Source organism: Daucus carota, chromosome 4 (assembly GCF_001625215.2).
Source record: "Daucus carota subsp. sativus chromosome 4, DH1 v3.0, whole genome shotgun sequence".
In the NCBI taxonomy this organism is placed as follows: Eukaryota; Viridiplantae; Streptophyta; class Magnoliopsida; order Apiales; family Apiaceae; genus Daucus; species Daucus carota.
This window is the reverse complement of record NC_030384.2, coordinates 47,109,541-47,137,508: the sequence shown is the minus strand read 5'-3', so window position 1 is coordinate 47,137,508 and position 27,968 is coordinate 47,109,541. Positions and strand designations below refer to the sequence as shown.

At 34.7% G+C, this 27,968-nt stretch overlaps 4 protein-coding genes across 9 annotated transcripts; 3 read left to right on the top strand and 1 right to left on the bottom strand.

Moving 5' to 3' along the window:
* The first annotated feature begins 1,586 nt into the window (after positions 1-1,586).
* On the top strand, positions 1,587-3,158 carry LOC108219502 (fasciclin-like arabinogalactan protein 1). Its single transcript, XM_017392981.2, has one exon. The coding sequence runs from the start codon at positions 1,660-1,662 to the stop codon at positions 2,896-2,898; it is 1,239 nt and encodes a 412-aa protein (XP_017248470.1). The 5' UTR covers positions 1,587-1,659; the 3' UTR covers positions 2,899-3,158.
* A 2,011-nt stretch (positions 3,159-5,169) lies between these two features.
* Positions 5,170-10,635, bottom strand: LOC108216237 (nicotinamide/nicotinic acid mononucleotide adenylyltransferase). Of its 3 annotated transcripts, none has more exons than XM_017388940.2 (10): positions 10,494-10,635; positions 8,930-9,002; positions 8,597-8,670; positions 8,263-8,348; positions 8,084-8,167; positions 7,840-7,924; positions 7,020-7,099; positions 6,109-6,210; positions 5,698-5,756; positions 5,170-5,594 (listed from the first exon to the last, which is right to left on the bottom strand). In XM_017388940.2, the coding sequence occupies exons 2-10, from the start codon at positions 8,986-8,988 to the stop codon at positions 5,498-5,500; spliced, it is 726 nt and encodes a 241-aa protein (XP_017244429.1). In that variant the 5' UTR covers positions 8,989-9,002; positions 10,494-10,635; the 3' UTR covers positions 5,170-5,497. The 3 variants fall into 3 exon arrangements, with proteins under 3 accessions (XP_017244429.1, XP_017244431.1, XP_017244430.1); XM_017388942.2 differs by having other exon boundaries at positions 8,597-8,690; positions 10,494-10,542; XM_017388941.2 differs by having other exon boundaries at positions 5,354-5,594; positions 8,930-8,989; positions 10,494-10,625.
* A 292-nt stretch (positions 10,636-10,927) lies between these two features.
* LOC135152357 (DEAD-box ATP-dependent RNA helicase 24-like) lies at positions 10,928-14,194 on the top strand. Of its 3 annotated transcripts, none has more exons than XM_064092457.1 (5): positions 10,928-11,903; positions 12,442-12,553; positions 12,690-12,786; positions 12,876-13,089; positions 13,618-14,194. In XM_064092457.1, exons 4-5 carry the CDS (start codon positions 13,025-13,027, stop codon positions 13,964-13,966), a joined length of 414 nt encoding a protein of 137 aa, XP_063948527.1. In that variant the 5' UTR covers positions 10,928-11,903; positions 12,442-12,553; positions 12,690-12,786; positions 12,876-13,024; the 3' UTR covers positions 13,967-14,194. The 3 variants fall into 3 exon arrangements, 2 of the variants coding, with proteins under 2 accessions (XP_063948527.1, XP_063948528.1); XR_010291428.1 differs by lacking the exon at positions 10,928-11,903 and adding an exon at positions 13,255-13,441 and having other exon boundaries at positions 11,912-12,553; XM_064092458.1 differs by lacking the exon at positions 10,928-11,903 and having other exon boundaries at positions 11,930-12,553; positions 12,898-13,089.
* A 3,563-nt stretch (positions 14,195-17,757) lies between these two features.
* On the top strand, positions 17,758-27,782 carry LOC108219190 (uncharacterized). Of its 2 annotated transcripts, XM_017392496.2 has the most exons (10): positions 17,758-18,153; positions 18,562-18,678; positions 18,745-20,750; positions 21,332-22,051; positions 23,216-24,536; positions 25,967-26,313; positions 26,398-26,598; positions 26,730-26,875; positions 27,181-27,272; positions 27,350-27,782. In XM_017392496.2, the coding sequence occupies exons 1-10, from the start codon at positions 17,964-17,966 to the stop codon at positions 27,373-27,375; spliced, it is 5,166 nt and encodes a 1,721-aa protein (XP_017247985.1). In that variant the 5' UTR covers positions 17,758-17,963; the 3' UTR covers positions 27,376-27,782. The 2 variants fall into 2 exon arrangements, with proteins under 2 accessions (XP_017247985.1, XP_017247984.1); XM_017392495.2 differs by having other exon boundaries at positions 18,562-20,750.
* Positions 27,783-27,968: the final 186 nt, after the last annotated feature.

Sequence of the window (27,968 nt, the reverse complement as noted above, 5' to 3'; positions counted from 1 at the left end):
GCAGCACAAGACATCAATTTTTTATTTTTATTTTAAAATTTTACATAATTTATTATACATACATTAAAATTTAGCTATATTTACATTTTCTTTTTGTGTCTAATAATTCAAATGATAAATTTTTATATGGAAAAAATAATTTATGAAACCAAATCTTTCAGAAGCCTTAAAAATGCGTGTCAAACTCTCGTCCTTCAAAGTAAATTATCTAGGGCACATACGGAGTACTACAAATAAGATATAGACACATATTAGAACACCAAAATATTACAAACTACTACTATATTTTCATAATACTAAAAAGAATAATATAGTGTTAATAATCAAATCCGAATCTAATTTTAGTGACAAAAAAAATCCGAACCTAACATCAGTGACAAAAAAAAATCATCGTTTAGTGCTAAGTTTCTAAATACAGAATAAGTTGGGTGACGAAAAATCTATTTTTTTCTTAAATAAAATTATCGATTGATATAAATCAGTATAAATCACATGAAAATAATCGATAGACAATACCTGATGGACGGTGTTTTCAACAAATCATAGTCGAACATAAGTTTTAGTACGCTCTGTGTTTGTGTAGATTGTGAATTAGGATTTATAAAACTTATGATCATATAATTTAATTAATAACTTGATAATATATATTCAACCATCTTAATTTTAACTTAACCATGGTTATGAACGAGTTAGATTGGGTTTTGAAAATAAAATTTTTAAAAGTTATTTGCATTATCCTATAACAAATATACTATTATGGTTAAATTGAAAAAAGCACAATAATTATATAATTTTTTTGGTAATTAAGTCATTAATAAATTGGATCAGTTAGTCGATATTATTTAAACAATTTATAAGATGGAATTTGTAAAGTTGAAAATTTAATTTTTTGTATTTTAAAGTTGGATTTATAAAAATATATAATATCATTTCAAAAGATAATTTAACTTATTTTTTTAACTATTGAAAGAAATTAATGAAAAACATAAATTAAAAATTTCTTTTCACAATCGATAGATAACTTTTTTAAGATAAACAAAACTCCCTTTCATAACCGGCAAAGCCTGGCTTCACCCACGTGAATTGATACGCTGCTAACGTATACTGCTCTCCGTTTGTTTTGCTTCTGCTTCTTCTTCTTTCCCTTTTTTACTGTATTTTCTTTTATTTATTCGTTTGGTTCTTTACTCTTCCACTCATCTTTAATTGTATTTGTCGGAGGTGGGGATTTATTTACACCCTGGTCAACAACATTGGACTCTCTTTTTCTAAATCCAACCATTTCTTTTTTATTCCTACTCTATCCATTTTATTCAAATTTAAATAATTTCATACTGTACTAAATTCAATAAAAAATTTCCGAATTAATACCATTTTCAATCATAAATCTTAATAAAACAAATTTGATAAATTAACGATAATCCTAAATTAATTTATGTTAATTACCTTCTTTATTCAGTCTTATTTTAGACAAAATTTACATATTTAAACAGGCTAGATTCTGCCGTCATTTTCTCCAAAATATATACGTTATGTTGAGTGAATTTCCCTTAATACCCTCCCCCTAGATCTACATCTACTGCTGCACTTCACCACTTCAGCTAAACCCCCTCTTCTTATCCTCCATAACCACACTCTCATCTCTCTCTCTCTCTCAGAATGCATATTCTCTCGGCGAGCGCCGTCACGGCGGTGCTGGCGTTCACATTGCTGCTCTCCTCAACCACAATTACAGCACACAACATCACCGCAATCCTCAACAAATACCCCGAATTCTCGACTTTCAACCATTACCTCACCGAAACACACCTCGCCGCCGAAATCAACCGCCGCATTACCATCACCGTATGCGCCGTCGACAATGCAGGCATGGCCGACGTCCTCGCCAAACACCTCTCCATCTCCGCCATGAAAAACGTCCTCTCTCTCCACGTCCTCCTCGACTACTTCGGCGCTAAGAAGCTCCACCAAATCACCGACGGCACCGCCTTAGCCGCCACCATGTTCCAGGCCACCGGAACCGCCACCGGCACCTCCGGCTTCGTCAACATCACCGACCTCAAAGGCGGAAAAGTCGGCTTCGGCGCCGAAGATAACGGCGGCGTCTTGCCCGCTTCCTTCGTCAAATCCGTCGACGAGCGTCCCTACAACCTCTCCGTCATTCAAATCAGTCAGATCCTCACGTCGCCGGAGGCCGAAGCTCCGGCGCCGGCGCCGAGCACTCAAAACATCACGAAACTCATGTCCGCACACGGATGTAAAGTGTTCGCCGACACATTATCAGCCTCCGACGCGCTAAAAACTTACGAAGACAACGTCGACGGCGGATTAACAATCTTCTGCCCTCTCGACGACGCGTTCAAAAAGTTTCAACCTAAATTCAAAAACCTAACGGTCGCCGGGAAGCAAGCGCTTCTCGAATCACACGCCGTACCGGTTTACGAGTCAATGCAGATGTTGAAACAGAATAACGGCCTAATGAACACGTTAGCAACAGACGGCGCTAGTAAATTCGATCTCACCGTTCAAAACGACGGAGACGAGGTGACGTTGAAGACGAAGCTCGTAACGGCCAGGATAACGGGCACATTGTTCGATGAGCAGCCGTTAGCGATTTACACGCTGAACAATGTGTTGCTTCCCAAGGAGTTGTTTAAAGCGGCTTTATCGCCGACTCCTGCTCCGGCACCGGCGCCGGAGGCGGCGGATGCGCCTAAAGGCTCGAAGAAGAAGAAGAAGAAGAGTAAGGTAGCTAATTCGCCGTCGGATTCACCGGCGGACTCGCCTGATGAAGATCCTGCTGATCAGACGGCGGATGATAACGGAGCTGTTGTATCCAACGGTGGAGGATTAGTGGCGATTGTGATGAGCGTATGGTTGGTGTTGTTACAGCTGTAGTAACTTGATTTATTTTTGTCGGTTTGTTTTACTCGGGTTAAATAAATCATTTCCCGTAAATGATTTGTTTTTTTTCTAATTTTTTGTATTTCTTTTAGTTCTGGGTTTGTGAGGTGTGATTTAGGTTTTGTTTATTGCTCGAGGTTGAGGGGGGAGTGTCAAGTGTTTTGGTTTTTTTTCTCTTTTAATTTATGTATATCAATTGTAAGCGAATTACTCTTATTATTTGTTAATGTGATTCACGGATTAGAAATTCAAAAGAGTATTGCCAGTGTTTTCATGCTCTTCCTTAGCTGGAAACCTATCCCAAGTTAAATGTGGAAAACGGTTTCGAGTTTCTTTTTTTAATTATACAGTGTTTTGAAATTAATTTATCTTTGATATTTATTTACTCTTCTAGGAAATCAAACTATTATACTCTTTTTTCCAAAACTTAAACTAATGTATATCCTGTAAAGCAATTTTCATCTAATACTCCTCCACTTTTCCATAAGCAAAATCAATATACTTATATAAAGTAGAAGCGAGGGGCGTGTAGGTGGCGCCTCTCACATCGCTCCGTTCTATTTTTCTAATTTTTTGAAATTTTTGGATGAAAAATATCAAAATTAGAACTACCTTTTTTAGTTTCGGATATATAGAAGCAAATTTAAGAATCTGATTTTGTTTCAGATTATTTATGGAATATAGTAGTTTCAAAGTTTTAATCTGATTTTGTTTATATATAAAAGAGTAGCGATATAACTACCTTTTTTTAGTTTCGGATATATTGGAAGCAAGTTTCAGACACTGATTTAGTTTCAAATTATTTATGGAATATAATAGCTTGAAAGTTTTAATCTGATTTCGTTTCCATATAAAGGAGAAGCGAGGGGTGTGTAGGTGGCGCCTCTCACATCGCTCCGTTCTATTTTTCTAATTTTCTGGAATTTTAGGATGAAAAATATCAAAAATTAGAACTACTTTTTTTAGTTTCGGATATATTAGAAGCAAGTTTCAGAATCTGATTTGTTTCAGATTATTTATGGAATATAGCAGCTTGAAAGTTTTAATCTGATTTTGTTTCAGATTATTTAATTATGGGAAAGAGTAGCACATAAGTCTCTCTGCACCTATAAATACCCCTATAGGTTGTACGGTTTTGGATCATCTAAACACAACCTACTCTCTCTCAATACCACAACGCTATCTCTCTCTGGTGATAATTCTCTTGATGATTTCTAACTCGGTGGTGCCGTTATTCTGCAACGATAAGTGAAAGCTGTTTATATGGTATTAAAAAAAATAAAGGTTGTTGCAAGCAAAGGTAGTCATAGACCGCTATGTGGGAGTCGACAAATCTAAACACGGGAAAAGAATATAGTCTTGACATGATATTGATGAATGATATCAATAAATTAATTATTAGTGATTTATGTTTGTTGGTTATTCTTTTATAATATTTGTTTTGTTCATCGGACATGTTTGTTGTTGTTAAATTTTATATGATTTACATTGTATACAGGAAAATATTATTCATGCATTAGCTGTTTGCTCCGTTCAAGCAACTTTTAAGTGAAGGCTGTTTATATAGCATTAAAAAATAAAGGTTGTTACAGACAAGGTAGTTATAAACCGCTATCTCACGGATTTAAGTTAGATGTTTTTGTGCACAATCAATCCAAAAAAACTAGAAGTAAGTGACAATGTAAGAACATTATTACCTTATAAAAAAAACACAAATAAAATTAAGATTCGTGCTTTAAATTATTAATTACGTGTAGAAATTTATTTCAGTTTTTCACCATGAATTATAGTCCAAATTTTGCAATTTTATATATTAGTATTGGTATTACATCAAGATTTTTATAATATAAAATTTATTTTATCATACAAATATTAATTTCTAATTATTAATATATTTTTTATAGACAGCCACAAAATTATTATACTCTACAAATATTAATATTGAATCATTAATATAATTTTTATAGGCCGCCGCAACGCCACCGCAACGCGCGGATTCTAAACTAGTTTTAGAAAAGAAGAATATGTATTTGTTTTTGCTGACAGCATCTCCAACAGAATTTCTAAATCATTTTTAAAAGGTTTTATTATATTATTTTACTCCTAGCAAACTAGAATTTTGTGATAATTTTAAAATATTTACATACTCTCTTTTGAGCCTCTTAAATTTTAAAAAAATCGATCACTATTTTTTACATCTTTAAATTAAAAACTAAAAACTCGTTTGAAAAGCCCAGTAAAGATGCTACAAGTAGTTCTGCGGGGTGCAGAGGAATAGGTAATACAATACAACACATCAATGGAGTATTCTCTTTGTCTACAGTACAAGACAACACGTTTAGCTTTCAATTGCACAATACAGCTAAAGTATGAAGAAAACAGCCAATATGTCATTGCATATCTGCTAAACTAACAATATGTAATCTCAACATCTATTGACAGCCATGCATGATGCAACCCAACACAACAGGCATCTGCTGCTTTCAAAGTTATAATTGACACATCCCCAGATAATCTTACCCGTACCCGATAAGTTATTAAATTAAACAAGCAAGAATTCTGCCTTCTCAATCCCGCCAAGCAATTCTCAAGTTTATGTAGAGTTTGTGTAGAGATTATGTTGTTTGATGTAGTCTATTACTTCGTCTGGCACCAGATATTTTACAGACAAACCCCTGGAAACACAATCCCTGCAACAAATATGAGTTAGCCCAACAAATACACGCAAGCCCTCACACCAGTAAATCAGTAATATTTCATCAAAGCAACTAGACATTTAGATACGTCAGTTACCTCACTATTGTTGAACTAATTCGGTTCGGAACAATTTCGTCCACAATTTTGATGTTACTCTGCACATATATGGGAAAAACAATAGGATATGTGTATTACTTGTGTCATTTTGCGATTCAAATAACTTGGCATATATTGCTGGAAGATACAAAACTAAAAGGCAGTCATCTAATGAACTTCTCTATTCAATGCCAGATTCCTGATAAAGCAGCTTAGTTTTAACACAGACAATCCGAAATTAAGGCTCTACTTGTTTTAAGGAAAATATTTTTCTCGAAACATGCAAAAAATTGTATAAAAATGCTCACAAGTTTAAGAGAATATGGAAAATGTTTTCATGTTTTACAAAAGGAAACTCATCCCAAAGGAACCACCTTGAAGAAGAGAACTTCAATATATGCATCTTTTTACCTTGTATTCATTCAAAATATCATCACTGGCAATAAGTTTCTCAATGTCTTGACCTTCTCGCCGGATGCAAACGACGCCATAGTCTCTACATATCGTTCTGACCTATATATTAAAAATAAACATTATGACTTCCTTCCACAAATCAAATTCCACAAGATCTAAAGTCTTCAACATAGATGTTTTAGTCGTAGCAACTGTCAGACAACTTGCTGATGTTTCACATAATTTAAAATACAAACATTTTGGATGTTTTGGATCTCTACTCAATTTGATGATGTATGGAAAGCCCAATCAACATGATTGAAATTGCATAATTACACGTTCCAAAAAGCTCAAAATGGCCGAGTATTATATATCTTAAAAGCATGGAGATACACATTGCTCAATCTCATGTACTGTAATTATTATCCTGGTGAAATTAAATAGAGATTAAATAACGCGTGTATACCAATCAGCAATCAGCGAATAATAAACTTGGTTTATTAGATGGAGGAACTATACACCACTCTTATGAACCAAATTATCAAATGTGATAATTTGTGTGCTATGCCATCTAATTCCTACAACTTAATCATGTTAAGGATTTTGCATTTGTTAATGTGTCTATTCTTTCTCTAAGTAGCTGCGTTATTCTTCTAAGAATATCAAACCAAAACCAGTCCTGCACCACACTTCAGCGGACCAAAATATCAAAAAAAAATAAACATAAAACATTTCCTCAATTAGCAAGATCTCTTTAGCTTCGTGCTGCATTAGATTTGGCAGATTTCAGGACGATTATGGTGTCATAAACCAGAACTTAGACGAAAATTATTTCTAATTAATACAGAAACTAAAGTCATTCATCCAGCCTCCACTAGCAAGAAAAAGACGCATTTGAGTTACATATTTGATGATAGACTTGGAATTACCTGCTCGGGAATCCATACTTTAGGAGTACTGAAAGATTCAAGTAGATCAGAACCGCAGATAAGCATGACTTTAAGGTTTGCTAGAAGCAGAAGATAAAACAATATATTACCAATAAAGTTTGAGTGCAAAGAAAGAAAATACTAACATCTAAAACACAGAAACAGTATATTGTAGTACAATCTAGAAAAGGAAAGAAAAGGAATATCACAATGCAAGGATGTGGACTAAGAAATGTGCTTGGATATTTTATATCTGCTTAGGTGCTATAAATACATTCTGTCACTGTGGGAGCCAAAGCCCAACCAAGAGATATAACTATCTTGCTCCAACAATTTAATAATACATTTGAAGTGGCATTTAAAAGAGTCTACATTGCCTAATTAATCAATGCCTTTATAACCCTTGAATATTATTTTCAAAAAAAAATCATTTATAAAGGCTGACCCCATGTATAAGTATAACACGTGGAAATATATAAATACACAGATCAGCCATGTCATGCCTAATTGCAGCATGATCTGTAGAATGATAAGCCAAAAAGCAGTAGCAACATAACATGATCAAAGATAATTTAAACACAGAGGTACATAAAAGGCTAGGAGCCAAAATTCCTACTCACATAGACAAATTAATGTACTACTCCACAGACATTTAATAGAGTACAGAGGACAAACTATTGTCACCTGACTATTTTAACCTATACGTGATACCTTATGCTATTAATACAAACTTTTTAGGACCACGCGTTTCTCAATCATAGAGAACTGGTTCTTCAATTTAGGACTTTAGGTGAATAACAAGAGAAAGTTCAAAGCTTACCACTCGGTACCAATCCATTATCACACAATGAACTCCTGATTCTGGATAAAACACTTAATGTCCGCTGAAAGGTACTCTGATTTGCCTACTACAGAGATACAGAATTTATTATTTATGCAAGAACAAAAAAACAGGTGACACGAAATCTGTATGTTCATAAAAAGACACAGACAGACACACACACACACACACATATATATTATTTCTAGAGAGAGAGATAGTAAGTGTGGGGGAAGAGAAAGACCTCCCAAGGGTCCACCATTATGAATTCAGAACTTCTACAAGCAAGATTACACATTGGGATCCGATGTCCAGCTGATAAAAGATCCTATAAAGAGAAGCACATTCAGCCACTAACTACATATTCAGGTGTAAGAACAAGGTGCATGCTTTATGTTCTAATACACATAGTTACATACATACCTTTTTCTTGTATGCATCATTTACCGGCGACATATATCCTCCAATAACAGAGAACCCCTCTAAATCTAGTGCGTCTCTTGCAAGCTCTAGCAACAAGAGTATAAATATACACTTAAAACTTTAAAAATAATCAGCAATCCATTAAAAATTATATAAAAAATTAATCAGAGTTATACAAATTTACATATATAGTTATATGTGTGTATAAATATGTATGTACATTGACCTCCCCCTCCAATATGTACCATAACTTAAAGTTACTGGCTCATATTCTTACAGATGTCCTTGATAAGTTTAAATTGAGGTACAGCTCGAGGAAAATGGTTGCACTTACCAAAAAGACGTAAATGCATATATGTTGGAGGATTGAAACTTCCAGCTGAAAGTAAAACTACATATGTTCTTTCCCTGATATTCCAAGAGTTATTCTGTCAGATAATATAAGTAACTTAGGAGGGAAAAAGGATAGTTCATGTACAGATGTACACAACACTAGAATCAGCCCTAACATATAATGCATGCCTCAATATCTCGAGGATACGAAATGTATGATACATGACTCCCAGCAAAAACAATAATAGCTATTATGTTCATCTAGACACAATATAGGCCATTTTCATGTAATTTGGCTAGCGGAAACAAAATGGGGGAGTGAGGTAGAAATTACCCGGTATAATGATCTTTAGACCCTAATGATAGTTTTTCCAGTGGCAAGTCACTGTCCATTCTGCACAGACAAACTACATACAAAATAATTAGCACTCTTGCTTTTGTTTTAACAGGTAATGACATTTAAAAAGTATTTCATATATGCACGAAGGGAAATCAGGCAATTTAGTATTTAGCAGCAGGTTCTGCAGAATGCAACTGCAAAAAACAGAGCAGTTCTACAAAATGCAACTACAGAAAATAGAGCAGCAGTCTACAGAATGGTGAACTGCTGAATACAGAGAAGAGTGAAACTGCTGTTAGACTTAAAAACAGTGAAGAACCTCACTGCCACTGCAACTGCAGAATGGAGAACTGCAATATTCCATTCTGCAGAATTCTTGAATATGCATATATACCTAGCATAATTAAACAAATCCCAAACTTCAAATTCAAAAAAAAAATAGCAAAATGTTTTTTATATTTAAATTTTAGATACAATAATAAAGATCCGAAATCGGGTTTAGACCAGGTAATTAGGGCCACGTAATTGTTTTCATTTGTTAAAATCGGGTTTTGACTGGGTTTGGGTCCAGTCCACAACCCGGAGCAACTAGTTGACCCGGTTACTTGCCCAATTGACCAAAATATGGGCTTTTTCAAGTCGAACTAATTAGCCAACTACCCTGCCTCCACTGCTCAACTAGTCGAGCGCTGTGGCAACCATGTTACAAGCATTGTGATACCAGCGATGAAAGTCAAGTTTAGGAATTGATAATGTACAACATACAAAAATATGGCAGCCTATATATAATGTAGAGTAACGCAGGAATCATGGTTTCAAGTACTAGTTTACTGGAAATGGATAAGGCCGATTTTGACAAAACTATAGCCATCAATTTGTGCTGATCAGTTTTGTAAGTCAAGTATGCGCACAATGGTGGAAAATATATGCACAGGCAGTGTATCAGCCACTGCTGTCTGCTGGTGCAGATGATCCATTTTATCCTAAGGTGTTCAAGCATGCAATATTATGCTTCCTTCGGGTTGCACCTAGTGAACTCGGGTAGCATGGCATGAGGGTGAATTGTGTTTCCCCATCCAGTATTGCCACACCTTTGTTATGTGGTATGTCCAATAGTTCAGCCAGTAAGGTCGAAATGATTAGTGCTACAATTTTTTTTAATTTCCTCACGAAATCCATCGCTCTTCGTTCTCAAACCAAAATCAAATTGACATGGCATCATCTAATAGGTAATCCAAACTAACCTATCTCCTTCCTACAGCCTGAAGTCGGGAACAATGTTATTAAGCGCTTACTTGGCACTTCCTAAATATCAAAATAATAATATATAAATCCTGAAATCTCGAGTTCAGATTCTTCAGCCTCAAATTATTCACAAAATCATGAGTTTTCAACAGTTTAATCTGCGCGTATATAAAAATTATTGTTGTAGTAAATTCATCAAACACCTTGAGTGCATAATCTTATTTCATCCTCAGACAATATCACAGATCGTAAAAAAACAAAAAATAAACTGACGATTAGCATAAGATACACAAGAGTGTAGAATACTACTGACCTTGAAAATTGAGAGCATCCGATTCCACGGGGAACCCAACTGCCGCCTCTAATAGAATCTTGGACTATTGTCGCAGTCCCATTTGTTTTTCTTTTTCCTTTTTAAATTTATTATTTAATGTCGCTTTGGCTTTAGATCTGATTTTTAGAGTTTTGATTTTGTCATTTTGATTTAATTTACATCTGACGGGAAACAAATCAAAATATCAGTCAAGATGTATCAAATTTCCGACATTTGGTAGTATATGAGATTATTGCAGTTGTGACCCTCAAGTTTGATTCATTGACAGATGAGTGTCATACTTTAAAACGTGACATTTTACTTATCTATATCTATATATTCTTAATTCCTGAACACAAAGAAATTGGAAAAAGACCGTTTCTGCCCTTCCACTTTTTTAGCTTCTTATTTAAATTTAACCCTTTTTGGTCCTTTCACAGCCTCTTGGATAATCCAGATAAAAATGGGTCAATACCCGACTTGAATACAATGATATTTGCTCCAGAGTTGGAGCAACCCGTTAACATACGGGTCTGAACATTCAGTTACGCTGCACTTGCAGTTCTCTATCCCTACATTTTAGCCATGTGATTCGAACGTGCCAAATTTCAAACTGGGTAGTTAATGGATTCATTGTGCTTTTAGCAACTTCTACAGTCTGTGTTCATTGCAAGAAATCGTCTTCTATGGATACGTCTGACTTCATTATTTTGTTTTGTGTTTGGGCAGGAGATGATCTTCAAGCGTTGGTTGAAAATTCATGACTTCAGGTATCTCTTATCATCTTACTTATTCAATCAAGGTACACATTGATTCGATTTATATATTATCAAGGTCTCATTGGTTCAATTCATGTATATATAAAGTTCATATCCCTCTTTTTTATCAGGATATTGTAAGTTACATGGTTATTTTGATACAATCTTGGTAGTTCCTTAGCTGACCATTTTACTTTGGTATTTTGCAGAATAATGAATGTGAGATAAATAGAGAATTACTCAGATTCTAGATTACTCACGGTTTGTAGACCTAACTGTTCGATTAAATTTCTTATAGAGATTTCAACTGTGTTTTAATCTTACATATATATTTTGTTGTAATTTAAATTTTGAGATGCATATATCACAATTGTAATTGCTTCCTGAAAGAGAGTTATCTGTTTTTAGATTACACACGGTTTGTACATCAAATGTTCGATTAAATTTCTTATAGATAATATATGATCATATATGCTTACTAATTACAACTTGATACAATGTGGCACTGACAGGTTCCTCCGGCGTAGCTCATTCAGAAAAAACCACTGAAAAAGATACTCATACGAAATTAGCTCTTATGAATGATGGCATTTGTGTTACGCTGATTGACCAGGCCACTCTGCAGCAACCCCAAGCTCCTGCTTCGCTCTAGGTGTTTATTCAAAACTCTCATATTTGGATCTTATTAATTCTGTTGTATCTAAGATTAAGGAAATTTTGAATTCTATATTCTACATTTAATTAGATGTCAAAGAGTTAGTGACAGCTTTCAAGATAACAAAATATCTCTTTGCTTATGTTACCAGATTATGGAATACTTGCTGAAGTAAATGCCTATCTTTATACAATTAAATATACCTCTGCTGTAGTGAATGCGGGTGATGCTCAGGCTAGGGACAAGTTTAAACAGTTTCCCAACCACTGCAGTATACTACTGGTGATCCAAATGATTTGCATTTTGTCATGGCAGCTTCCATTTTACGAGCTGAGATGTTTGGCATTGCTATTCTTAATTTGGGTTGTGCAGCCCAATGCATTGGCAGAAGCTATTGATCGAGTGATGGTTTTGAAATTGCAACCATAATTTATGTGACATACTTCTTTTGTGGCTGATTTAGAAATTTAAAAAGCAGTAACGCCGCCTGAATCATCCTCAAAATTGTGGCTGATTTCTGCACTTCATCTACCAGGTGTGTACATAATCCCATGGGTCTGGAATAAATTTTATGCAAAGGAGAGGACATGGGTCTGTATTCCAAACAGAGCTCAGGCCAACTACTGAAAGTCCAACTGCGGTTTCAGGTTATTTCATCTATATTCTAATGGTCAAATTAAACTATAGTCGCACTATCTAATCTTAGGTAGCCTATAATCTTAGCCTATAATTTGGATTTGGATATTGCACTATCCGATTTTTATACTCTGCCAATTGTCGCAGGTTTGAAGCGGCCTCCTCTGTCTCTGCTGTCACCGTCGTCTATACGAGAAACTGAATCAACACCCAAATCCAACTGCACAATTAAGTAGTCCTGGAGGTACCCCGTTAACTCGGTTTATTTCAGTTTTGTGTATATCTCAAATTGCCTGAATCAAATGATTTAGATGACACTGATTTGTATGACAGAGCAAGATGTTTCTGAGTACAGGAAGAGCTTAGCCACCCGTGTTTCTGGTTTTGATGTGACAGAGCAAGATATTTGAGGACTGTGGATTTTCAGTTGAGATAATGAAAGCAATATCTGGACAAGCATATGAGAAGACTACGTCAATACAATGTCAAGCTTTTCCAGTTGTGCTCTCCGAAAGAGATATTATTGGTATAGCAAAGACTGGTTCAGGTAAGACTGCTGCTTTTGTGCTCCCTATGATAGTCCATATTATGGATCAGCCTGAGCTTGAGAAAGAAGAGGGTCCTATTGGAGTTATATGTGCACCTACTAGAGAACTAGCACATTTAATATATTTAGAGGCCAAAAAGTTTTCAAAAATACGTGTGTCTGCAGTGTATGGTGGAATGTCTAAACTTGAACAGTTTAATGAATTGAAAGCAGGAGGTGAAATAGTTGTTGCTACTCCAGGGAGGTTGATAGACTTGCTAAAGATGAAGGCTCTGACAATGTCCAGAGCAACTTACTTGGTTCTTGATGAGGCTGATTGAATGTTTGACCTTGGATTTGAGCCGCAGATTAGGTCCATTGTTGGTCAGATTAGGCCTGATCGTCAAACATTACTCTTTATTTTATTTGTTTTAACATAACATCTTTAATATATTACATTATGTTAATAAATTTAAATACATTTTGAATAATATTAAAATATATTAAAGATTTATTAGTATCTTTATTTTATTTGTTTATTTTATTTAGATCGAAACGTGATGCACGAAAAGGAGGTGGCAAAAGAGCAAAAGGAAGGGGAGGAGGCGGCAATCGAGGCGTGCGTGGGGTGGACTTTGGTCTGGGTATCGGATATAATGCAGAATCTAAAAGTGCTCCATTGCATGTTGTTCCTGGTCGTTCTGCAGCTGTGAACTCACTGAGGACAGGGATGACGGCACAATTTAAAAGCAGTTTTGTTGCTGCTTCATCTGGCACCCTTAATGCAAGGTTGAGTTTAGTTCAGGCATGCAAGCTGGCAACAGGGTGTTGCGTGGTTTTGTGTCGGGTGGTTCTATTGGGGGAGGTAGGCATACTCCTCCAGCAAGCAGTCAAGTGAACTTCTCCAAGAAGCTCAGACTTCAGAGTGCAGAGGAAACACGAGTCAAAAGAACTCAGAAAGTTCTAAAGAAAGAGCAAGAGAAAGACGAAGACCCTCAGGCTGAGATCTTTAGATTTTGCAGTGGAAGATGTTTGAAAGTTAAGTTTAATGCAATGTTTAGCTTCACTTTTGTTCAACCTTATGTATTGCCACCCTGAAAGTTGCCCAATGTTCTGTGCTGCCTAAAAAAAAAAGGATACACCCTTAGATTGTCACTCATGTGCTGTAGGATGACAGTTCTCCTTTAATTTAATGTCAGCAGTGTAATATTAAAATTTTATTTTCTCATATGCTACTTTGAAATTCTTTTAATATAGATTATAAAAATTATACGTAATTTATTTTAGTTCTATTATATATTAAATATTTTTGTAATTATTAATTATATAATATTAATCTATATTTATGATATTTTTATAATAAAATCTACATAGTTCACAAAATAATATACTACTTTATAATGTTTTGATTGCAAGTCTCTGTCTCCGATAAAATAGCGGTCTCCATAAAATTTTTCTTATATTGTATAATATAATAGCTATTATTTTACTATTTTAATATCATTCGAAAAGATTTAAATTTTTAACATGATTTAATGTATTAAAGATGTAATTCTAAAACAAATAAAAAAAGGATCGACTGTGAAACTATAATAACATATTTTACTTATTTTAATTGAAAACACCAAATTTATATATTTAAATTAAAAAAATTATCCTAATTTTTCATAAATAATATATCATTGTACATTTATGTTGATGCACAGTAGAAATGTGATTATGTGACTAATTTGTACATATTTACAAAAATAAGTAATGCATTTAAACTCATGATAACAAAGGTGGACTTTTGTGAATACTAATACTAATATATTTTTAATATATTTTAATATCATTTAAAAAGTATTTAAATTTTTAACATGATGTATTTTATTGAAGATGTCATTTTAAAACAAATAAAATTAAGAATCACGCTCTCTCTGTGAGGTTGAGAAACTATAATAATGTATTTTTACGTATCTAAAACACTAAAATTATATATTTTTAATTACTACAATATTTCATAAATAATATAGCATTGTACATTCATGTTAATGCACGATAAAAATGAGATTATGTGACTAATTTGTATATATTTACAAAAATAAGTATTACATTTAAACTCCTCATAAAAAAAGTCGGGCTTTTTTCTTAAATACTAATACTTATATTTTTTACCATGATGTAATTTATTAAAGATCTTAATTTAAAACAAAAAAAATAAAGAATCGAGGTCTCGCCGTGAGGCGAGCTCGAGAAATTATCCTAATATATTTGACTTATTTTTATTGAAAATACTAAAATTATATATTTAATTGCTATTTCTATCGTAATATTTCATAAAGAATATTTTCACGGTCATACCTACGCTCAGGTACGAAGATTGAAATCTATATATCAAAGTTAAGAAAATCGATTGAACAAAACAAGATTGCCTAAATCTAAGCAAGAATATACAATCATCTTCATGAGGGACATAATATTGTACCAAAGATAAGGTCCTGAGTTTAATAAAGAAGATTGGAGAAAATTTATACACTCTACTTCTTATATTCTAATCTATTTCTTACTCTCTGTTTTAAGCTTATATCTCTACGGAACTTCTTCTCTCATGAGGAGAGATATTATTTCTTTCAATATCTTGGTCACTTGGTGCTTATTTTTCATTGTGTAACGAGCTGTATCGTGCAGTTTTATATTAAGATCGCATCCTCTTATACTCGATCAATTTTTATAAGCATTCTCATTCGGTTTGATGCAGCATCATTTATAATATTGGTTGACCGTTTTAATTAGGCACTTCTTATTGACACCTTGAGGATTCTCACCAGGTTGGACTGTATTTTCCAATAATTATAAGGTCGTCTGTGACGGTTTCAAGAACTGCATTAGATGGACACGGTTAAGATTAGACTTTGTTTAGGTTTTCATTTTCTTCCCACCTGTAGAAGTAACTGTCCTGTTTTTACATTGTCTTTAGTTTGTTTTTTGACTTCAAGTTTGAAGACTATTGCTCCAACGGTCTGAAGCATATGATATTTATGTTGGTTTAATAAATTACCCTGGAGGGCATTACAATCCGATCACTTTTCAATTTCAAGTAACATGTACTTAGTATCTATACTTAGTAAATGATATAATTTTTTAATCACATTATAATTTTTTTTACAACATATATTTGATAGATTTTAGATGAAATATTAAGTTCTTGGTCAAAGTATAATAATTGATGTTTGTACAACGTTTTATTTTATTGTATTAATCAATGACTTTATTACCGAGCGTGTTATAATTAAAAATACATTATAATCAATTATTAAAATTTAAAAACACAGACGTTACCCGTGTGCGAAGCACGGGCCAGATATACTAGTTAATCCATGAATACTCGTACTTTGAAATACATATATATGATAATTTGATTTGGTATTTAAAAAATATTAATTCTTTTGAAGCAAATAAAGTATGATTTAATTGTATTTTTTAAATTCATATTATGCCAGCGAAAAATAGGATTAGATTTTCTACAATCTTAAAAATCACTATTTGAGAAAAGAAATTGATAATTTTAATGAGATTGAAATTCTTGTATTTAATTTCTTTTAAGTTATGATAGTCGGGAGTATTAGTGATAAAATAAAACCAATATTTTAGGTAATAAAATCGAATTATTAGATACTTTTATATATTGATTTATGCATGACAAGAGTCAAAACTCTTGGTTTATTGAAAATAATAAGATCTAGTGATGATATAGGAATCATATTTGAATTTGAATAAAAATACGAAGTAGATTAAATGGTTATTGATTTATAAAAGGTGTCACACTCTATTTATAAAAATTCATTTTATATGGGTTAAAATATATATAAAAAATTTATTCTTATTATTATGCACTCTTAGCAGTTTATCATATAATAAAATCTAATGATTTGTTTTACGATTTTTTGAATGTGTAAAGAATATAAGTCTATATAGTTACTAAACCTGATTTTGTTTTGAGCTTCAAATCCCTTTGTATTATGTTTTGAACTTAAAGAAGGCTGAAAACATACTCTAATATTTTATTTGGAAAACCTGCTTGTATTTGATTTAAAACATCGAAAATATTTTTGATTATATCTAAATATATTAATATGCAATCATGATCGTTTATCATATAACAGTATCCAACAATTTTATTATGACTTATCTATCAAATAATCATATAAATATATATCATCATACTATATTTAAATAAAATATGATAATTGTTCGTAATTAATTTATCGGGGACGGGAATACGAGATTAAAAATAGATGAATGGACAAGTATTCAGTTAAATCATATTATAACGATTAGTCTTGATTCAAAAGATTTTCAATGAATATTAATATACAGTGTTTTATCTTAAAAGTAATCTTGTATGTGTTATAATTTTGCACATAGATGTTTGTTTGGCAACACCTAATTATGAAAAATAAAATATATTTTTTAAAAAATATATATTTTTTGAATATAAAATTAAAAACATGTTTCATATTCGTTATTCGAAAGAATTAAGACTATTTCAGCACAAATACAAATTATATTCTTTTCTTTAAAAATAAGCACTTATTAATAAAAAATAAGTGCACCTAAACGGTCCAATATAATCAGAAAATTTATTAAAAAAATCAATTCAAAAACAGTAAATATTGCTGTCATTCACCATGTGAAGTCAACTCACGAGTGCAGTTCAAGTGAAAACGCGGATCCGACCCGTCTGCGCCCAAAACTCCACCCGACGATCCACTTTCCAAATCTCAAACACATCCATCTCCCCTAAAAATTTGAAAATCAGATTGCCGCTCGGGCATCTTAAAATCTAACGGACATTTTCTCTCTCTACTCACCGGAGAAAACTCGCCGTCGCCGGAGTATGTGGATGTAGTTCAATGATGACGACGAACGTAGAGAAGCTCGTGCGCAACATATTCGAGCGCACAAATGGGATTATAGAACAAGTGAAGCAGCAAACCTACCTTTACGAACAACAACTCGCATCTAATCTCCTCATTCAAGGAATCAACCCTCCTCCTTGGTTTCTTAACCCTAATCTACACTCTGTTTCTTCAGATCCCCAAGGTATTGATGCATACACGTGGCTCTATCTGTAGATTCTGTACTCGTGTTTGATTTGCCTTTTCGAGCTTGTTTAGATTTTATTGATTTTGTCAAATTGCTGTCGATTATGATGCGAAGTCATATGTGAAGTTAATGTTTGTATTGTGGTATTTTACTAATTGCTGTTGTTGATTTTACTTGTAAATTATGTGAATTATGGGTGTGTGATGACTTCTTTCAAGCTTTATTTGACTTCCTTGCAATTTTTTTTTCTTTACACTATAGAATAGATTAGATGGGCAGTAGAGAAATTATACACTAAAAGGATTATTTTTTTTCCCGACCTAATACAGTTTTATTACCCCAGAGAGTATGCAGTTTTTTCATTAGCAAGTAGAGAAGTTAATTTAAAATACATTTCAAATGCAGAATTAAACAGAGAAGAGCTGATATCAGACCTTCTACTTCCTCATGCAAGACTGACGTTTCCTTATTCAACTGGTCAGTGTTACTTGCGGAGCAGGGTAACTGGTATAAGGGACAATGGTGAGTTATTGGATAAATTACCTAATGATATTCAAATCCAAGACTCAAATAATGTTCCTGACACAGGAGATGAGCCGAGACTTGTGCATGAGTCCCATGGTAATGATGTTGGATATAGCGCAAATTGTGTTCCCAGGCTATCTTCTACATATTCACATGATCAGGCAGATGTAGGAATCACCAATATCTCGATCAAATCAGGTCAGTCACCGGGCATAAGTCGGACATCTCAGCTAGTTATTGCACAAGACGGTGAAAAAGCATCTGATGAATCACATATGATAGTGGGTGCTTTTGACAATGGTCTTGATGGAGGAAATGAACTTCTGAGTTCTGTTCCCAAATGCTCTTCAACAGATCAGACAGAATTCAGTATCCCAAACACTGATATTGCACCTGATCAATCTCTAGCTAGATTGCAAAGGTCCAAATCAAGGCAAAAGGCCCTAGAGCTCCGGACAAGTGGAAAAGCAACAAAGAGTCGCTTAAGTGATGAAAATAAAAGAATATCTTTTGGTGCAGTGACCGGAGTCGCATTATGTGGTATTGATTCAGATGAGGCCGATCATTACAAAGGTTTATTGAAAATGGACAAATCTCCCTACACGAGCAGAGGAAGCTCTGGAAAGAGGGTTGCTAGTGGAGCTTTGTGCAATGAAAATGGCACAAACAACAATTGTGGTAGAATGACAAGATCTAGAAGCACATGCCAAAGGCCAAGCTCTGTCAATGAACCTTCAAAGCTGGCTGTATCTTATGAAACTGTGAGAAAACATAGAGGCGAGGAAAAGTCTGTGATCAGCCAATCTAAAGGAATAGATCTGAGCATGGAAAATGGTACAAGTGGTCAAATAAAAAGATCTACAACTTCTTGCATACAGGACATTTGCCCGAATGAATCTTTGGAAATTTGTAGAACTTCCACAATTGAGTACGAAGGTGTTGGTAGCCTTTCACAACTTATGGATTATGACCATCAGCCTCTGAACGAGGAAATCGAGGTGGCCGTTCCCTTTCACGCTAGTAAAGAAAAGAGTGATGAGCGAGAAGAAGCTGCAATTGAAATATCCAAGGTGAGGGAAAAAGAAAGTAGCAAGTCACTGGGTAATATCATGAGATCCATGAGTTCTAGCCAACAACATAGTCATGTGAATGATGCTGTAGGACTGGGCACATCTTGTTACATTCCAGAGGTTGATGGGGGCATCCTTGGTGAGTCCAGTGGTAAACTAAGTCAAAATCCTGATAAACCTAATGAAGTACTAGAGGTAGTCAAACCATCAGAGGTTGATTGTACCAATAAAAGTTCAAAAGATACCTGTCACAGCAACAAATTAGTACCGAGTGCTACATCTTTCGATATTGCTGATCTTAAAGTCACTCATTCCAGATCTGATGCAACAGAAAACATTCCACTTTTAAGCTCATTGAACAGGTCTGATGAAAACACCCATAAAGACTTGTCAGGAAGTCAATTAGTCCTTCCGGTAACTAAAAGCAGTGGAATTGTCAACCAGGAGGAGAAAGTTCCATTTGCTACGGCTATTGAGCATGAAGGACACCTTCCTGGTGTGGGGTCTAATCTGGATGACTTTAACATAAGAACAGAGTCAGAAGGTCTAGATGTACGGTTGGCCGCTGATGCTAACTTTGTTGTGAAGCCAAAGCAACTGGACTTTAACGATTTAGAAGATTGCAGGTTAAATGAATGCGATAGCCTCCCTTCTGTGATAAAAAGCCCACAACAATATCTGCAAAGGACATGCCATAAGTTGCCGGAGCCTGAGTCACTAGAAAAGTCAACCAATGACTACCCTTCTAAAGTTTCCTTCGAGATGCAGTTACTGCCACAGAGTGAAGCTTGTGAAGAAAAAACGAATGCACCAGAGGTGGACAAAACAAATACGGAGGAGTGCAATGAAATTGAAACAACATTGGAAGCTTATATAATAGGAAAGCATCAGGTGAACCATGCTGAAGATGGCTCAGATCTCCATAAACGTTCTTATCAGGATATGCATCCGCCCAACTGCCTTCTAAAGGAAGGGTGTGCGGAGCAGCGAATTGATGAGGTAATTCTTTAAATATGTTCTGATCACACTCTATTGGCAGTCAGTCAGTCTCATTGCCAGGTGCTTAACTATAATATACATCCAACCAATACTTTTCACTTTTCATCTTTGAGGTCTATCACCTCATGAATAACTCGTAAACATCCTTTGTGGAAACGCTGTGATTTTATAACCTGTTCTTTTGGTTGTAAGCATCCGGCAGTTCTAGGATATATGGGGTAATTTCGGATTTGAACTCGAAAACTTTGGGTAAACTTGAGCTTTAATATCATGTTAAATATCAAATCTCCTTAAATCTAAAATTAATAAATGAAGCAACTAATATGGTTCATAATGTCATATATCTTGACATGAACAAGAAAGCTATATTCATGGAAAGCACAGTAGTTTAAAGATGCCATCGAGTTTTATAGAAGCCAATTTAATATCACTTCTGTGATTTTCCTCAACTGTATTCCAAATTAAGTTTTTGCATTAAGATAAGTAATGTCTTGAACTGCCGCACACACACACACACACATATTTTTGTACATTATGACAAATTTCATGATGCAGAAGTGTTCATTTATGTTGTATAACAGGGTAATTTTTGCTGTGTGAGGGGGACTGCGAGTGAAATTATTCCTATAGCTTCCCAGCAACAGTGTTCAGTTCCTTCAGCTGTCCCAAAATTAACCCCATTGGTCACTGAAGATCCAAATAGTTTCTTGGATGAGGAGGTAAATATGAAAGATCAACCTGATGGTCGATGCTGCATTGTTGATGATGAGAAGAAATTGCAGCAGAATAAACATAGTTTTGATTGTGAGAACATAAACACCTTGTCTAGCACAGAGATAATGTGTTTGGAAGATGGTTCTAATAACTTAGCCGAGGGAGGTTTATATACATCTGCTTCATTTGGTGATCATCAGAACGAATACAACAATATCTGTTCTTTAGAGTTTGGCGAAGCTCAGCCCACCCTTATGTCTTCTTTGCCTAAAAGCCGATATAGGCACATAGAATTTAATTCATGGCCTCAATTGAAGAGGAGAAAGATCGACTACCAACAGACCAATTGTTCCTCTGCTATTGCAAGCTTAAGGGAACAAAACCTTCACAGTATGCAGGGAGGCCATCGTATGAGTAGTCATTCGAAGAATGCTGAGAATGATTTAGATGCTGTCCAAAAGCTCCTAGCATTTTCTTCTTCTTGTGAACAAGATGGCAGTGAAAGTTCTGGCATGTTCTTCGAAAAAATGGAGTGCCATTTAGCAGATGGCACTTTCTGTTCACCAGTTTTTAAAAACCAACAAGAGGTATTGACTTGTCTTGTGCTTAGCGATGTGTTGTATTCAAATAGTTCATATACACGTGTGTGTGTATTTATATCTGATGATCCTATTAGTAGCACATATATCATGTATATGTATGAAGAGATGTATATGTGTATACAAATACACATATACTTGAATTATATCCTTTTGTTTTATAGATATACATGATATTAGTAGCATACACTATCTAAAGTTCCACTTCATGCAAATACACATATACTTGAATTATATCTATTTGTTTTATACACATATAATTGAATTATATCCTTTTGTTTTATACATATACATGATATTAGTAGCACACACTATCTAAAGTTCCACTTCATGCAAATAAATTTTCATCCTCAATGTGCCCTTTTTCCTCGAGTGTTTAAATTCACACGGATGCAGGACTTTCAGCTGAAATGGTTACTCTCTCTGTGAAATCTTAAGTTGTGATAATTACATATGATTGTGATAGAAAGGTCTTCATCATAGTGTTCCTTCATAACCCCCTTCATCCCAAATTAGACGTCCCTTTGACTTTTGACACATATGTCAATATGCATTGACCACATGGCTTCACAAATTATTTTTTAATTTTTTTTAATACAATTGTAAGTATCAAGTTTTTTTATTTACAATTTTTTTTACGGAGTTATGTGGTCAATTCACCTTAACGTATGTGCAAAAGTCAAAGGGACATCTAATTTGGGATAGGTAGTAGCATATGCCCTCTGTTGCACTTCTTTTAGTTCATGCAATGTCTGTGAGACTGTGACTATGCTAGTCTAATGTCTACTTGGTCAAAGTCATGATTTCCTGATTACCGGAGACATGGAACGTAAAGTATCACAGGCGGTGACAACAATTATTTAACACGTATCTTTGTCTAGTATATAGCTGTTTATATTTGTGTTTGGTTTGTGAAATGAACACATTAATGGGACTTGGAATATTTTTTGGAGTTCATCTTTAATAGCTGTTAAGAGTGAGAAAAAAGTTAATAATTAATCCCAGAGATCTTACAGTTTGCTTCCTACAGAGAAAAAAGTCGCGATGATTTACTCTTTTATATGAATACCGAAATGTGGCTGCATGTATTTTGGTCATTTGTTCTTTCGGACAGGTGTTTGGTCACTGTTATTAATCTTTTGTTCTTTCCAGGATGGTCAGTTTTGTTTCACAGAGCAAATGAAGGTTGTACAGACCACTTGTCCATCTGAAAACGAAGAGTTAGGACCATGCCTTGTATCAAGTTTAAGCAAACAGGCTACTAGGGAATCTCAAGGGTCCTTTGTTGAGAACTTCACTACATCATATCCTCCTAATGAAATCCTTGCTGCAAAAAGTTTGAGTCCTGAGCAGGAATTTCAGAAGATCTTTCATGTCAGAAATGACGGTGACCTAGAAGATGCTGATATATTGACTTCTAGCAGGAATCCGTTGCTAGATTGCGATCCCCATCTGAAGGACGGTGGCCCTGTTGGTTTACAATGTAACAATGAGCTTGCTTTTGATCAAAATTTACCGATTTATGAGGGATTTGTTGTTGATGAACATTCTGATAATGTAGGGCTCGATGCTAGTAGAGATGAAATTAATTTTACTGGTAACTCAATGCAACGTGCTAGCATTCTGGAGCAGATTTGTAGAAATGTGAGCATGTGCACCCCTTTAGTTCATCTCTCACCTACATACAAACCATTTACAAATGAAGACCCCTGTTTATCTGTGCCAACTAGACTTCATGAGCATGCTGATCGAACAAGCAATATATCTTTAAGCGAGGATGCTGGCAACCATTTACAGGCTACTTCAACGAATGAAGTAGACTCTGCCCTGAGGAAAATGTTGTATTCTGATTCTCTACCATATTCTGGTGCTCAGTATAGCTGGAATGCAAAAAATTGTGACACGCCTGTTGGAAGGTTCTGTCCAAGGATAACATCAAGTTTGGTCAATTCAGAGAAGCGATTGAGCTCTAATCCAGAGCTTACATGTTTCCGTATTGAAGAAGATTCCTGTGTTCTTGACGAAACTGAGAATGTATATGATGATGATCATATTCAAGAAGACATTAGTTTGGCAGAGACCAATAGCTGTTCCAGTGGAGAACCACCTCCTGAGACAATAGAAGTATTCCTAAATCCTCCTGCAGCTAAGAAGTTACATCAGACCGGTGGTCTAGATCATAGCAATGCAGAGATTCAAAGTAGTGTCAAACAGAGGCTCAGAAGTCACTCCAGCAATAATAAAAGTAAACTTTGGGGGAAGGAAAACCTGTTGTCAGCAGCAGGTGCATATAATGTAAAGGTCAGTGAATCACTTCACAACAGGTTAAGTAAAGCAAAATTGTCAAGTACAACAAGTATAAGAAGAGGCACACAGAGACTGTCAGAGAAGGTGAAGCGGAATAACATTGTGTCCAATGTCACTTCATTTATTCCGTTAGTTAAGCAAAAGCAAGAGGCTGCAGTTTGCAAAGGTGATATATTTATTCTTCCTTACTTGTTTTGATTCTACATAACTATTATGTTGCGCAGAGAGACGTCCATGGGGATCTATCTGTTTTAGGCTTTTAGCTTACTTATTAGGTAATCTGTTACTGGGTTTCTCTTTGGCTAGCTTCCTAAAGTTAATAACTTGGTTGGGAGATGGGAGGTGTTTGGGGACACCAATTAGTTGTGATTGGGTCAAGCAAGAGTCAAATGACAGAATTAGTTATACAACAGGACCCCTTTAGAGAGTTTCTCTCTAGCCAGCTTGCTTAAGTTCGTAACTTGCTCGGGGCATGGGAAATGTTTGGGGACCACAATCAGTTGTGATTGGGTCAAGCAAGCATAATGTCTTATAATATTGTCAGTGGTAACTACATGAATTTATCGAATTCAACATTTAAAACCTAGACTAGGTTAAATTGACCAATGACCACCGAGAAATCACTGCCTCTACAATCATTAATACACAGAAGTAATTATAGCGATTTAGTTTGGGAATACTTATAATCTGTACCTAAACTGTATATGAAAGAAAACTTGAATTTGTATTAAATTTATCTCAGGAAACAAACTCTGGTAGATAGTTATACACCTACAATTTCACAAATCACAACACACATACCGGACTCTTTATTACCTTGATAAGTTCAGATGTGAAGATAATTGGAAGAAAAGTATTGTTAAAACACTGAGAATACTAACCAACTTGTTGGTATTTACATGTTTGTTGTTTTATGTGTTGAAGACAATTTGGAAACATGGTTCATGCTATTAGTGTTTGTTATATGACCGTTTCTTCTCCAACTGTATGCTTTGTTGTCCCAAGATGCTCACCCAGACAGTTGAAATGTCTGGTTTCACAAGTGTGTATTGTAATGTTTGATCTGTTAACGCTATGTTCCCCAGTTGAGGAAAGAAGGTAAATGAACAGAAAATTGGTAACTTTCTTTTTTTCCCAAAATTTTCCATAAGCGGGAAGAATATTTTTTGGACAAATATACATACAAGGATTTTCTTCCCAAATTTGTAGGTGTTTTTTCCTTTTCCTTCAAAAAATCTCAGGAGGAAGTTGAAGAAATTAAAACCTTTTCTTTTCTTTTCTTTGAAGCATAACATCGTTGCGTTCTACAGAATTTCATTATATAAATCATGTTTCATATATGGGATGCTGTATGTTGAATTGTTCTGTCTATAGCAATTCACAATAGCATTATTATATAAGTTGTATCTGAACTGTATCTGAACTTTGTGTAATTCTGTTTATTTTTTCCTGCCCTGAGCACTCTCTTATCTGTTTGTGGTTAAGTTCTTGTCAATTTGTAACTACTACAAGTAATATCAGTATCTTGTAAGATGTTCAGACCAGTCACCAGATTAGCAGTGTATAATATTCTAATCCAATTTATAAACGTTGCAGGTAAAAGAGATATCAAAGTGAGAGCACTGGAGGCTGCTGAGGCGGCAAAGCGTCAAGAAGAAAAGAAGGAAAATGAACGCAAAATTAAGAAAGAAGCATTGAAACTTGAGCGAGCGAAAATAGAGCAAGAAACTTTAAGGCAAAGGGAGTTAGATAAGAGAAAGAAAGAAGAGGAACTCAAAAAGAAAGAGGCCGATTTAGCAGCAAGGAAAAGGCTGAGAGAGGAAGAAGGCAGGATGGAAAAGGAAAGGAAAAGAAAGCGCATAGTAGGATGGCAAGGTCACAGAGTGCAAGAAGAGAAAACATTAGCTAAGATAGGGGAGAAAGAAAAACGATGCGCCAACACGGTAAAATCTCTAATAGCCATCATGTCATATCATTGTTATCCTGTAAGTTCCGGCAGGCACTGATATTAGTAGTATACACACCAGGGTAAAAGCACAAACATTAGGAAGGAATCTAATAGCAGAACAGGAAAGGCTCAGCAACTGGACAAAGTGAGCAGAGATGAAAACACTTTAAAAAAGCCAAAATCCCAAACTGAATTCAAGGGTACCAAGAGTAGTATTCAGGAAGTTAACATTGCCCCTGAAAATTGTGAAAGTCTTGGTACTCATGATGGCAGCAGAAAGGTAAATGTTCCACATGTATTTATAAGGAAGGTCCATTTGACATTTCATTTTGATTGGCATTGTAAAAATATTTGATGTTTGTCTCAATAAGTTGGGCAGCTTCATCTTATATTGTTTTTTTTTCTTTGTAGTCAACTAGTATGTTGGATCGGTTATCCTCTAGAAGTGGAGATGGTCATGAAAAATCGTATGAGATGTCTCCGTACCAGCATTCAGATGATGAAGAAGAAGAGGAGGATGAGATGCCTACTAAAAAGTTTATTCCAACCTGGGCCAGGTAATTAACTCAATCTTCTCGTTAGGTATTAACAAGAGTCCATGTCTGAACAATTACACAAGAGCAAGCAGATGTATATCTGAAGTCAAAAACGTAATATGTTCTAGTCCCGTCTCAGGCTTTTTTGCTTCTATATAAATGTCTGGACTCTAGTTGATTGAATTTTCTAAAGATATAGTTTCTCATTTCTTTTTTGCTTTTCTAATAATATTGGTCTCACCTTTTCTTTTCTTTTAAGTTTCAAAAATTCTTTGTTGACCTTAATGACTAAAACATATGGTGTATGTATGCATATTTCTCTGCAGTAAAAACTCTGTGGCTCTTGTTCTGTCCTCCCAACAACAAATTGATCCTAGTGTAATATTTCCCAGAGAGAGCTTCTGCAGTATGAATGAAGGTACTGCATCCTTTTAAGTACACTTGAAACAAATTTACACTGTTTTTCTTAGTCTAAGCACTATGTTATGCTTGTAGTTCTGCTGCCCAGACACCTACAGTGAAGAAGTTGCTGTTGTCATTTTGGCTGGCTATTGCAAGTTTCATCCAGTGTAAGCAGTCAAGTTCTTGCTTTGCAACCTTTTGTTGAAGGTTTGTGTCATGCTGATGCAACCCTCGTGCATATTTCCTGATGTTATAGTGCAATATTATTCGACCATAGTCAGTAGTTCTCCATCACACAAGTAGATTTCTTCTAGCAGTGAATATTTTAAGCAAATTCATATGATTTATGTGATTGGAGGGACATCAGTGTCAGAATCTAGCCATGTTCTTGAGTGGTACATGAAAGATGCACAACTAAATGAGAGGACTTGATATATAAAACCCATATGCCTGAACCACCATTACTTTGTATAATTTGCTTCATTTATCATATACAAGTGTTTCTCAGCGGGTATTAGTTTGAAAATCATCCTTCATCCTAGTAGTGTTTCTCAGACCCAAAAACCCGAAAGGTATATAACAAACAAGTATTTATTGAATGCAATAAACTTGAATTGAAGAGATGTTTTTTTACTTAATTATATAAAATAAAATAGTATGTAGGAACTTCAACTTAAAATATCTAAACCAGGTCAAATATCCTCATCACAAA